This window comes from Chinchilla lanigera, unplaced genomic scaffold (genome assembly GCF_000276665.1).
Source record: "Chinchilla lanigera isolate Chin_1 unplaced genomic scaffold, ChiLan1.0 scaffold00018, whole genome shotgun sequence".
In the NCBI taxonomy this organism is placed as follows: Eukaryota; Metazoa; Chordata; class Mammalia; order Rodentia; family Chinchillidae; genus Chinchilla; species Chinchilla lanigera.
In genome coordinates this window covers 25,657,979-25,669,688 of record NW_004955419.1, presented here as the reverse complement: position 1 = coordinate 25,669,688, position 11,710 = coordinate 25,657,979, and the positions used below count along the sequence as shown (strand labels likewise).

Sequence of the window (11,710 nt, the reverse complement as noted above, 5' to 3'; positions counted from 1 at the left end):
TTTTTTTTTTTTTAATCAGAGATTTCCTAAGTAATTTCAGTGTACCAAGTTGCTAGGAGCACAAGTTTGGAGTTCCTCTTTTCCTTACGACATTCATTTATGTGGGGACAAGAAAAAGGGATACATGAACTCTGAATTACCTAACTACAGATTACCTAACATACATAAAAGGCTGTGGGACCATAGCGGGTGGCAATGAGGCATTGAAGGATGAGTAAGAGGGATTTGTTCAGCACGATGGAGGGGAAAGCGAACATTTTAGAGAAGTTTTGCAAACCGCACTTTCTCTTCCAGATTCCAAACCCTATGGCCTCATGGCAGGCCAGCCTTTCCCCAAAGTGTGTTTGGAAAGGAATTTCTCAATGAAAGACTGGGTTTCAATTACCAGCACCCAAATTCATAGCTCCCCACTCTAAGTAAAACAGAACGACATGAAAAATAAAACAAACAGGCAGTAAGTCTAGTCATCCAGATTCAGAGTAAAATGATACTATTTATGGCAGTGAATTAGTAAAAAGTCTCAAATATAGGAATATTTTATAAATATAGTTTTATTACTTGGAAATACATACAAAAATTCAAACACAGCTAAAAAACAGTTACTAAGCAAAGGTCCTATTCAAGCTTTTTTAATGAACACATAAGTCAGTTTTATCAGCATTAAACAATATAAGCCCTGGAACAACTTATTGTCTTCAGGGTCTTTAAATACTGATTTTAAAAACTGGTAACTACTTTGTTCTTTACACCTATTTAAATCCCCCCCACCCCATACAGACTCTAATATTTCAGTTTGGCTCATGAGGTTTTTTTTTAGAAAAATAGCAAAAGCCGTTACTTATTTGGAAAATTGGAACGCTGTCTGCCCATTTCCGTCTTCTGTCACCTTATATTCTTCACGGTGTCACAAAATTCCCGGACGTTAACACAGAGTACGAAAGGCAGACCTTAAAATAACGTGGCATTTTTTTTCCTTCTCACTCTTTCATTTTATTTCATGTAATTTTTGCCCAAACAGACTGTATCTCTTTGTTAAAGGAAAATAAGAACATTCAGCCTTTCTGGTTGTCAACCCATTACACTACTTTATCCATTCTTCTTTTCGTCTTGACTCAGGTTTAAAAATTTTTTTTCTTGGCAACTTTAGAATTTTCTACAAATTTAATCTCATTCTCAGCTTTACTATTTCAAACACTTTTGTATTTTCTGATCTGGTGGCTTTTATCACACCAGTTTCCTGTTCTTTCACACATACTTGACAACGCGACTTCATCAGTTCTCTGCGGCGCTCTAGATCCCTGTTTTCTGCCTTCCTTTCTGGGTTCATTTGATTTTTAAAAACTTTTTACAATGTTAGCTAAAGAAAGTTTCTCCTTTTCATGGTCCCTCTCACAACTGGGAACGGTTTCTGAAACACTGGCGAAGGGGCTGGCAGAGAAGCTTCTGGTTTGGGTTTTGCTACTCAGCTGTGCTCTTCAGTCTCCTTGTGTGTCCTCTCTTGCCACAGCTGAGGAGCCTGAGGCCCAGGAAAGACTGCGTAAACTGAAGCAAGCCCTGCTGGGATACTCTCCTGGCAGGCTACACTGAGACCTGCTTCCACAGCGTTCTTTCTCCAACTTAAACAGAAACGCTCTTCCCTGCAGAAGATCTCTAACAGGACTCGACTACCTACACTATCCACTATAAAGCCCTTAGTTTGGCAACCAAGACCCTATGTGAGCAGCTCCATTTCTTGCTCTAAACTTCTTTCTCATTTCTTCCCAATCTCCAATGTACTAATCCTCTTTCAAGATTTTATTTTCACCGGATGTGGTGCTGCACACCTGTAATCCCAGCACTCAGGAGGCTGAGGCAGGAGGATTGCTCTGAGTTCAAGGCCAGCCTGTGCTACAAAGTGAGTTGAAGGCCAGCCTGAACTGCATAGTGAAACTCTGTCTCACAAAGGAGAAAAAAAAGATTTTCTCTAATGCACTTGGCTGTTTCATACCTTTGCTCAGATTATTCCATACACTCAGATCCTTGGAGAACATGAATTCATTTTCTTAAAACTCAGCATAAAATGAAATCTCTGGAATTCAGTGTTTTATGCCAGCCACACTAACCTCTTTCCTTCCATCACGACATCTGTAACACCTGTTACTGTTTACATATCACGTGCCTGACAAGACTGAGCAACTCTCGGGCGGAAATTATGCATTATTCACCTTTGCATACTTCATCGTGCAAGCACCAAAAACTTGCCTTGAAGAAATGTCTAGTAAAACCTGCGCACCCCCAGGACCTCTTCCAAGCACAGTTCACTCTTTGAGATGCACACATACTGCCAACCCTTCAAATGTCTGTAGACCATGCTCAGACCCAAGTCTCGCCAAGCCAAAAGCTCTTATTTCATGGAATGCATTTGAGCTCGTTAAGGACTTTTTATAAAACCGGACATCAAATCCTGTTGAGTGCCTAGCACCTTCAGGGATATGGAAGTCACCCAAGGTCACTTGGCTTTTCATTCAAAAAACATCTGATGATTACTAAAGTGCCCAGAAACTCCAGGTACTACAGATACAGACGTGAAGGTCAGTGTCCTGCCCTCCAAGGTTCAAAGTCTAAGAAGACGAAACCGGCAGGGCTGGAGCCTAAAACCAATATATACGGGAACACTAAATAATGCAGCCTCAAACCCTCTCACTTTTTACATGATCACTTTACCATCTTAGATCACACTGAACATGTATTTCTTGAGGCCTCTTTCACAGTAACTACTCTTAATTCAGCTCTCTGAAACCTAATACTTGGGCAGTACCTTCATTCTTTTCAAACCCAATTACAGGATTACAAATGTATTCCAGTTAGCCGCATGTGCTGCGTTTGGTCTTGCGTGTTACCTTTTTGAATACTTGTTTTCACTGTAACCCTATCAGATTTGGCCCATTCTCTGACCTGAAGATCATAACTCTGACTTCATTCAAGTTATTGAATAAAAGCAACAAAAAGAGCAGAACTAAGGCCCAAATTCTACAAAGCTCTGTCCTATTTTTCTAGTCATAATCTGAGACAATACTCTAACATGCCCCTTATCACCTTAACATTTATTTATTCTGAGTGAAACTATGGAAACTATGGATAAACCATGCATAACTAACAACTGTATTTTTTAAAAATAACAATTAAATATCCATTATAAATATTCATTTTATTTTAAAAGGATTGGGAGATGTTACATATATTACATATAATGGCACAAGTCAACCTTTGAAGCTTAAAAATAATCTTTCCCAAACTGGGATTGATTTATACCCAAGTATAAAATGACCCTTTGCCTATAGCACCAACCCAGACCCAGAGGAAAGCCAAATCCGAACCTGTCTGTCCTCTGGCATTGGGATTCCTGATATGACACTGAGGGTCTGCTCCCTCTGGTTTTAGTCCCTGGCAGTATTGAGGCCTTGCCTTGGGACTACCGGACTGTACACTGCAGGCCTAGGAAATCAGGGCATCTGGGGGGGGGGTGGGACCTCTCACAATTTTACAATGGGAAAGAAAATTAAATACGCATGTTCTTTAATGTCTTTGCTTTTGATCTATACAACTATAACAACACTACAAGATAGAAGGAGGGTTGGAATTTTTTTTTGTTTGTTTGTTTGTTTTCCAGTACTGGGAATCGAACTCACGACCTTGCGCTTGCCAGGCAGGCGCTGTGCCGCTGAGCTAAATCCCCAGCCCCTTGGAATTATTGAAATAAAATTTCTCTGCTGGGTGTTCTCCTTGGAAATTGAAGTCTTATGACAGGAGAAGCCTTAAAGTTATATAGTTCACTACTAGTAACCTGCTCTGCCAGTATCTCTACTTCCCAGAGTTAGGTATAATTTGTTAGAAGCTCTAAATGCCATCCATATGCCACTTTCTTAGACAAACACATAGAAATTTAATAATACTTTTCATTTTCTTTTCCTTAATTCATAAGGACAATTTCTGCCAAATGTTCTGGCTTATGGCTCTCCTCCTCTTCATAGTATGTTTAAGTTACACATTAAGAATCCAAAAAATATCACTATGGAGTGTTCATAAGCAATATCCAACCAATCAGTAAAACACAGTACACAGTGTGAAAATTTTAATTTATTCCCCTCCCAAGTATCCTCAGCTTTCAGAAATATGATAATGAAAATACCAACAGAACTGATCACATGAAAAGAAAAGAAAGAAAAGCACATACCACACAGGAAGTGTCCCTAAGTCCTCCCTACCCTCGTAGTGCAAGTTAATGGTGTGTTTCTGGCAAGGTCACCTTTCACTTGATTATAAAGATTTTACAGGACAGATTCAGAACAAAGACAGGCCTCTGGTTTTTATTTCTTTTTTTAACCCTACCAGATTTTTAAAAGAGGCTATGTTAAATGACAATGCATTTTGAGTCAGGGGGAGAAAAAAATTAAAAACCCAAAACTTCTTTCAGTTTATTCAAAATAAAAATACACATAGAATTATGAAAATATAGGTTTACTATTTCCACCACGTAAGTTGATGCTGCTGTTGAAAGGCTTGCAAATTGTTTGTCAAGTTTTTAAAGCTCATCTCGATCCCTCAATAAAGTATACCTATATTCACTGGGTGCTAGTTTCTGGAAGGAGCTCTCCGGTGGACTGCTTGCTACATCCTGGGTTTGCTATAAAAGAAAAAATAAAACATTTTTGTACTGGTATACTTTATGGAGTTATAGCAGTTTAATGCGTAGTAGGCAAATGGTAGCTGCCCTATAATTATTTGCTTACTAATCAATAATAGAGAGCAACTGTGTGCCAGACACAGGAGTTCAGTCTGAAATCTTCTTTTCTCATGTCAAATGCCATTCTCAGATTCTCCCAGACAGGGCTGCCGCCGTGCCAGCGAGCCTGGGCCTGCTGCAGTTTGCTGCGGTGTGACGGAAGGAATCAAGGCACTGGGCACCAGATGCTTCACTACAGCATCCCAGGGAGGTGGACAACCTTGGTGTGGCCCAGACCTCCTCTTACAGATGACTGCTGAATGAGAGCACTTACGCACTAGGTACAGAACTTACTTATCAACTACCTGGGAGCCACAAATTATTAAAAGTTAGGTGAAGTGGGGAAAAAAATACAATATTGAAAAATTTATTTTTTGTAGTATTTTACTTGTGTCCCACACTAGACAAAAATACACAGTCAACCCATAACAGTGATTTCCAAGAATTTGAAGAAGGCAGCGTAGTATCTCCACACGGATGCTACGCATACCGATACTGTCACACATTCTGCATACTAGGACATTCCCGTAACAGAGAGCAAGATGTCTACAAACACACCATTAGAATTTGACATGTGTCACTTCCCCAATACCCAGTTTTTTGCTATGACACAATTTAAGCTGAAATTATATTATTATCAAACACACATCTATAGTATTTGGTGCCCACTGGGTATCAATATACAAAGATGAATAAATACAAATAGCTCACTACCTAAGGGGAACTTGACACAAACCAGGATAATGCAATAGTGGCTGAACTACATCTCTTCCTACTCTGATAAAATCCTAAACAGGCCTTTTCTGAGGAAAATAATTACCTTTAGGTTACTGCCTATAACAAGTTTGTCTCCTTCGATAGTTGCTTAATTACCAAAGAAAAATCTGGCATTATCTTTTCAAGAAAAAATCATGTCAGCAGATTCTAAAAAGAACTGTTGATTCTAACCCTCATCTGACTCTTCAATAAGGTAAAGGAACATACAGTTTTTATTTAGTAGCTTCTTTGGGCAAAATAATGAATTTAAATTTAGGCGTATAGAATAAGCAAAAATATCATCTTCCTACTTATATATATCATCTTCCTACTTACTTTCACTATAATAGACATTCTGTAAATTCTAACACATCAAAACGCAAATTTAGGGCTGTTTAGTAAAGCAGGGACATAGAAATTACTTATAATAGGAGTTATAGGCGAAAGATTTACACGATCTGAAGAGAAACCAGAGTATGTATAATAGGAGTTATAAAGTAGAAATAATACAAAGTTCTCCAGTTTAAAAATTATTTTTTCACATATGGATTTATACACACATATATTTAACATACTTAACTAGGATTTATACATACAAATAAAATACGAAATTTTGATAAACAGATGTCAAGCACTTGAAATCTCAAATAGGAAAGGTACATAAATCTTAAGTTCTGAACACCAAAATACTGTATTCACGTAGGCTCTTAGAATCGTTCAGCAAGAATAACAGATCACTGCTCTCCTTACCGTGTGGTCAACCTTCCAGCCACGTAGGCAGGCCTGACCAATTGCTAAAATCCACTGATTTCCTCACTCATCTGTCTACTCCCAATTCCCACTTCCTAATTCTACCTGAAGCCACCTGAATTTAACCCTTTAACAACCATACTCCACAGAGGTTATACTCAGAGCACCTAGGTGCATCAAGATACTATACTGCGTATTGTACTTCTGTGAAGGCCTAAAATTTTATGAAGTAATTTTAAACAGCATAATTTATACATGTTCTATAGTTTGTTCAGAATTTCTATGCAAAGGTATTTAAGAGCTAAACCTCAGGCCTATGTAGGAGCTTCCAACCCTCTCTGAGGCTAATAGAAAAAGAAGAGCTCCCATAGCACAAGAGTCCTACCTCTCCTGGGGCTGTATCAGTTGGATCAGGGCCATGATGGAATTCTCTGTGGAGTTTTCCAGAATGTAAGTCAAATACAAACTGCTTCAGTTTTCCAGGAATTCTAAAAACAAAGTCAAATAAAATTTTAGCTTAAAGTGCTAGCATGGACTTTGCCAACTTAATAATTAAAAAATCTTGAAATTTTACCGACAAAATGAAAACTAGATAACAGGAAGTAGGGAGATAGAACTTTCTTAAAAGGGAAAGGAATCAAGATGGAGCAGGGGAAGAAGGCAGGAGGGAAGGGAAACGCGATGAAAGAAAGAATTAAGATGTGTTAGGTCCATGTACCAACTCCACACAAAGAATGTGAACATGTGTATGGCAAACACATACCCAAACAAGGAAGAGGCTCAAGAAATGGAGGAGGAAGGGGCGGAGCGAAGGAGGAGAGGAATAGAAACGGGATGGAAAAAGGAACTGTTTGTTCTATACATATACCAGTTCCCTGGATGTATTATGTGCTTGTACCATACTGACCTAAGCAGGTTTACATACCAGGCTTTCTCTTTGTAATTATTTCCTTGAGTTGTAGCCAATAAAGTAAGATCATTGTGTTAAAGTATAAAAACTTTTGACAAACTGTGGGCAAATTAGCCCTACAAAAATTCAACCGATTTTTGCTTTATTTTGGGTTGTTCTGTGTTTCAAGACAGGGTCTCGTATGTAGTCCAGCTGGCTTGAACTCGCTATGTGACCGAGGGCAGCCTCAAACTTGTGGCAATCCTCTTGCCTCAGCCTCGCAAGTGCTGGGAATAGGGGTGTGCACCCGGCTTGCATTTTTAAATCAAATTTTTTTTGCTAATTTGACAAGTAGAAGATACCTGCATTTTAATTTACATTTCTTCAAAAATGAGGCATTTTCTTTTCATTGCTGTTTAAATTTGTATTTCTGCTCAAGTGAACTGTCTGCCTTCTATTGATATGAGGTACACTTGAAATTCATTATTTTAAACAGAAACTCTTTGTTTTTGCTATCAGTGTAAGAATTTAAATATCCACACACACTCTAATTCCTTGGGCAGAAGTGACTTTTTCAGTCGTTTATTGGTAGCAAAGAATAGTTGGCTTGTGTTACTATTACCAGCTTCTTTTTCTTTTCGTCCTTTCTTGAGGTCCTAGAAGTGGTTTCTTCCCTTCAATAACTCCCACTGAGACGTACCAAGCAAAACCGTCACTGCACACCCATTGTGGCTCCCCACCAGCTCCAAAGCAACAGAGACCAGCAGGTGCCAAATGCACAGTTTACAAATGCAAATGACTGTCAGGTAGCTGTATCGACAGAATGCCTCTGAAAGGTTCTCTAGTGTTGAAATAATTGCACATGCAGCAGAGATAAACATTGAGATCAATTTAAATTTAATCTGACATCATTTACTGTCAACCACAGCAAAGTGCTGAAATATCTGTTCAATCCATACAGCTGCAAAAGGTCTATATCTAGGGCCTTGCTAGTTTGTTTAATAAGGTCCAAAGACTATCACAAGTAATGCAGTAAGGACTGTCTGCTAATCAAGAAATAATTTATGAATGATTAAATCTTCAATGTGACAGATTAAGAGAATGCTCAAGATATTTTTTCCTCTAATTTGACTTCCCTCCTTGTCAACAGATGAGAGTAGAGAAAGAATTGTTAGTAAAAGGCAAAGGCAAGGAAAATAGGATGAAACTGAACCTATGTGGCAGAAAAAGAGATTACTAAAGAGCTCTTATCTAGCATGTGGCCAGAAATGACCCGTCATTATTACGAAGGAGCAATCGCAGAATTAACAGTGAATGTCAAGAAAACACACTACATGGTAAACATAATCATCTGCAAAGCATTTGGAGTGAGAAAGTCAACCTTGCGCCACCGTACTTAGGGTAAACATGTAGGTTTTTATAGGGGCTTACAGGACAGTCTGCCTTGAGTAGAGGATACTTTGGGCTTGGACTTTTTGGCAGTTCTCGAACTGTTAAGACTTTGGTGATTCTTAGAGATGGCCTAAATGCATTTTGCGTAATGAAATGGCCGTAAGCATTATGGGGTTCAGAAGTGGCATGTTATGGTTTAGATATAAAATGTCCTGCAGAAGTCTCATGTGCTGGAAAGTGGAGCTTAAGTGACAGAGGTGGGTCACTGGAGGCATGACGTGGAAGTGTGTATTCCTTGCTCTTGGTTTCTCCATTCTCTCTTTGCTTTCTGGTTACTCTGGGTTGAGCAGCTGTCCTCCAGCAGGCCTTTCCTCTATGCCATTTGTGTTTTGGAGCTAACCAACATTGCACTGAACCTGTTGGAACCGTGAGCCAAAAGTTACAGACACTGGGTATCTTGTCCCAGAGACAGGAATGTACTTAATACAACAGTTCTCTTATGATCAGTCCTAAGAGTTTTCTGGCTTTACCTTTTGCACTTAGGTCTGTGGCCAATTCTAAGATAATTTTTCATAAGACAAAATTTGTTTTTGGTAGGAAGATGTTCAGTTGGGCTGGGATCATTTGATGAAGAGACTACCTTTCTCCATTAAACTGTCTTTGCACAGTTTAAAAAGTATATTACTATACTGTGTGTCTATCTAGTCCTTTTATAGATTTATGTACCTATTCTTTTACCACCAGTGTATGAGGGTTTCCTCTTGTCCATGTCACCACTTGTCTTTTTGGAAACAGCCATTACAACAGGTATAAGGGGATTCACAGCTGTGGTTTTAATTTCCATTTCCCTGGTGGTTTGTGTTGCGCATTTTTTTCACACATTGGTTGACTACTTTTATGTCTTGAGAATGTTCATTCAGATCTTTTGCCCATTTTTAAATCAGATTCTCTCTCTCTCATTCCACAGACCAGTGATGGCGAACCTTTTAGAGCTTTAATGCTAACTGCCCAGTGTGGCACACCTGCCATAGGTTAACCACCACTGCCATAGACTGTCCCTTCATTCTGTAAATTGTGGATGTAAGCCCACTTACCGTTTTGCTTTTATTGCCTGTACTCTTGTGGCTCATAGCCAAAAACACTGTTGCCCAGATCAACATCATGGAACTTCCCCCTATATTTTCTTCTAGTACAATTCCAGGTCTTATGGTTAAAGCTTGGACCCATCTTGAGTTAAAGTTTATAGGTGGTATGAGATGAGGGCTTAGTTTCATTCTGCTGTGCATATCCAGCCCCCTCTTCCCCAGCACTATGTACTGAACAGACTATTCTTTCCCCACTTGTGTATTCTTACCACCTTTGTTGGAATTTCATTGACTGTAAATGAGTGGGTTTACTTCTGGGCACTCTATTCTGTTCCACTAATTTATGACTTTTTATGCTACTGCCAAATTGTTTTGATTACTACTACTCTGTAGTTTTTGTTGTTGTTTTGTTTTGTTGGTGCTGAGGATTGAGCTCAGGATCTTTGCACTGAGCTACATCATGGCTTTTTAGTTTTTATTTTGAGACAGAGTCTTGCTAAATTGTCAATCACCCAGGCAAGGCTCAAACCTGTAATCTTCTTACCTCGGCCTCCCAGAATGCTAGGCCTGCAGGTGTACGCTGCCATGCCCAGATGCTCTGTAGCGTATTCTGAGGTCAGAACACGTGATGTCTTTAGCTTTGTTCTTTTGTTCAAAACCACTTTGGCTATTCAGGGGCTTTTGTTTCATACAAATTTTAGGATTGCTTTTTCTATTTCTGTGAAAAACATCATTGGATTTTGATAGGAGCTGGGCAGAATCTACCCATCATTTTTCAAAGTATATACAATTTAACAGTTTTAGTTTTTCCAATTCATGATTATTGGTTATCTTTCCATTTCACTGTGTTCTCTGATTTTTTTTAATCAGTGTTTCTTGCTTTCCATCTCCTCAAATTTATTTCTAAATTATTTTTTATGTGTAACCAGTATAAGTGGAATTGTTAGAAGTATCTCACATTTTAGAGTTGCTCAGAGTTTGGCATATTTACATAGACTCTACCAACTAAGCGTCCCAAATGCAAAAATCCACAATCTGAAATGATCTGAAATCTGAAACTGAGCATCATTTTGGCACTCAAAGTTTCAGTTTTGGAAGCATTTCAATTTGAATTTTTGGATAAGGATTATCAACCTGTAAGTACTTACCATCTGCAATCAGGGACGTTTTACTTCCTTTCTGATTTGGATGCTTTTCCTTTCTTTCTCTTGCCTAAATGTTCTGGCTAGGATTTTCAGTCCTATGCAGAACAGAAGTGGCAAGAGTGGGCATCCTTGTCTTTTTCCTACTCTTAGAGGGAAAGCTTCCTCCTTTTCCCTATCAGATATTATCTTTCCCACGTGCTAGTTATATACAGTCCTAGGTACGGTCTTTGCCTATTTGAGTTTCTATGATGAAAAAGATACTGAACTTGGTGAAGGCCTTTTCTACACCTAATGAAATGATCTTGCCTCTTTTTTTTGTCTTTCATCCTGCTAATGCGCTATATCACATTTATTGATTTGTGTATATTCAACCACCCACCCTTGCATCCCAGAGATAAGATTCTTCCCACCATGATAAATGTGTCTTTTAATCTCCAATTAAATTCAGTTTGCTGTTATTCCATTGAGGACTTTTACATGTTTATCAAGAACACTGGTTAGTAACTTCCTCCTCTTATAGTATTCCTGTCTGGCTTTGGTATCGGGATACTGCTGGCCTTGTAAAAATGAGTTTAGAAGTTGCCCCTCCAGAAAGATTGGCATTAGTTCTTTAAACATTTGGTATACTTCAGCAGCAAAACAAGAAGTCCTGGTCATTTTTTTAATGGGCAACACTGTATGACTGAGGCAGTCTTCTTTCTTGTTATTAGCCCATTTAGATATTCTATTTGTTCAGGATTTAAATCTTGGTAGGCTGAATGTGCCTTAAATTAATTTACCCATTTCTTCTAGGTTATCTAAAGGAATTTTTATTATGTTCCTCATCTGCTGGGTATTTTTTAAAAATCCGGAATAGATGACTTTTGTTAAATACTTTTTGTGCATCTACTGATGTGATCATGTAGTTCTGTTTATTCATTAATATGCTAAG

The 11,710-nt window shown here is 38.6% G+C and overlaps 1 protein-coding gene across 1 annotated transcript in view; it reads right to left on the bottom strand.

The window, feature by feature from the left end:
* Nucleotides 1–4,098: 4,098 nt before the first annotated feature.
* Erp44 (endoplasmic reticulum protein 44) overlaps nucleotides 4,099–11,710 on the bottom strand; it is an 81,187-nt gene continuing 73,575 nt past the window's right edge. The window contains exons 11-12 of the mRNA XM_005382816.2: nucleotides 6,654–6,756; nucleotides 4,099–4,663 (exon numbers count right to left, since the gene is read on the bottom strand). Of these exons, the coding sequence (XP_005382873.1) occupies nucleotides 4,562–4,663; nucleotides 6,654–6,756 (205 nt within the window). The 3' untranslated portion in view covers nucleotides 4,099–4,561. The remainder of the gene's footprint in view (nucleotides 4,664–6,653; nucleotides 6,757–11,710) is intronic.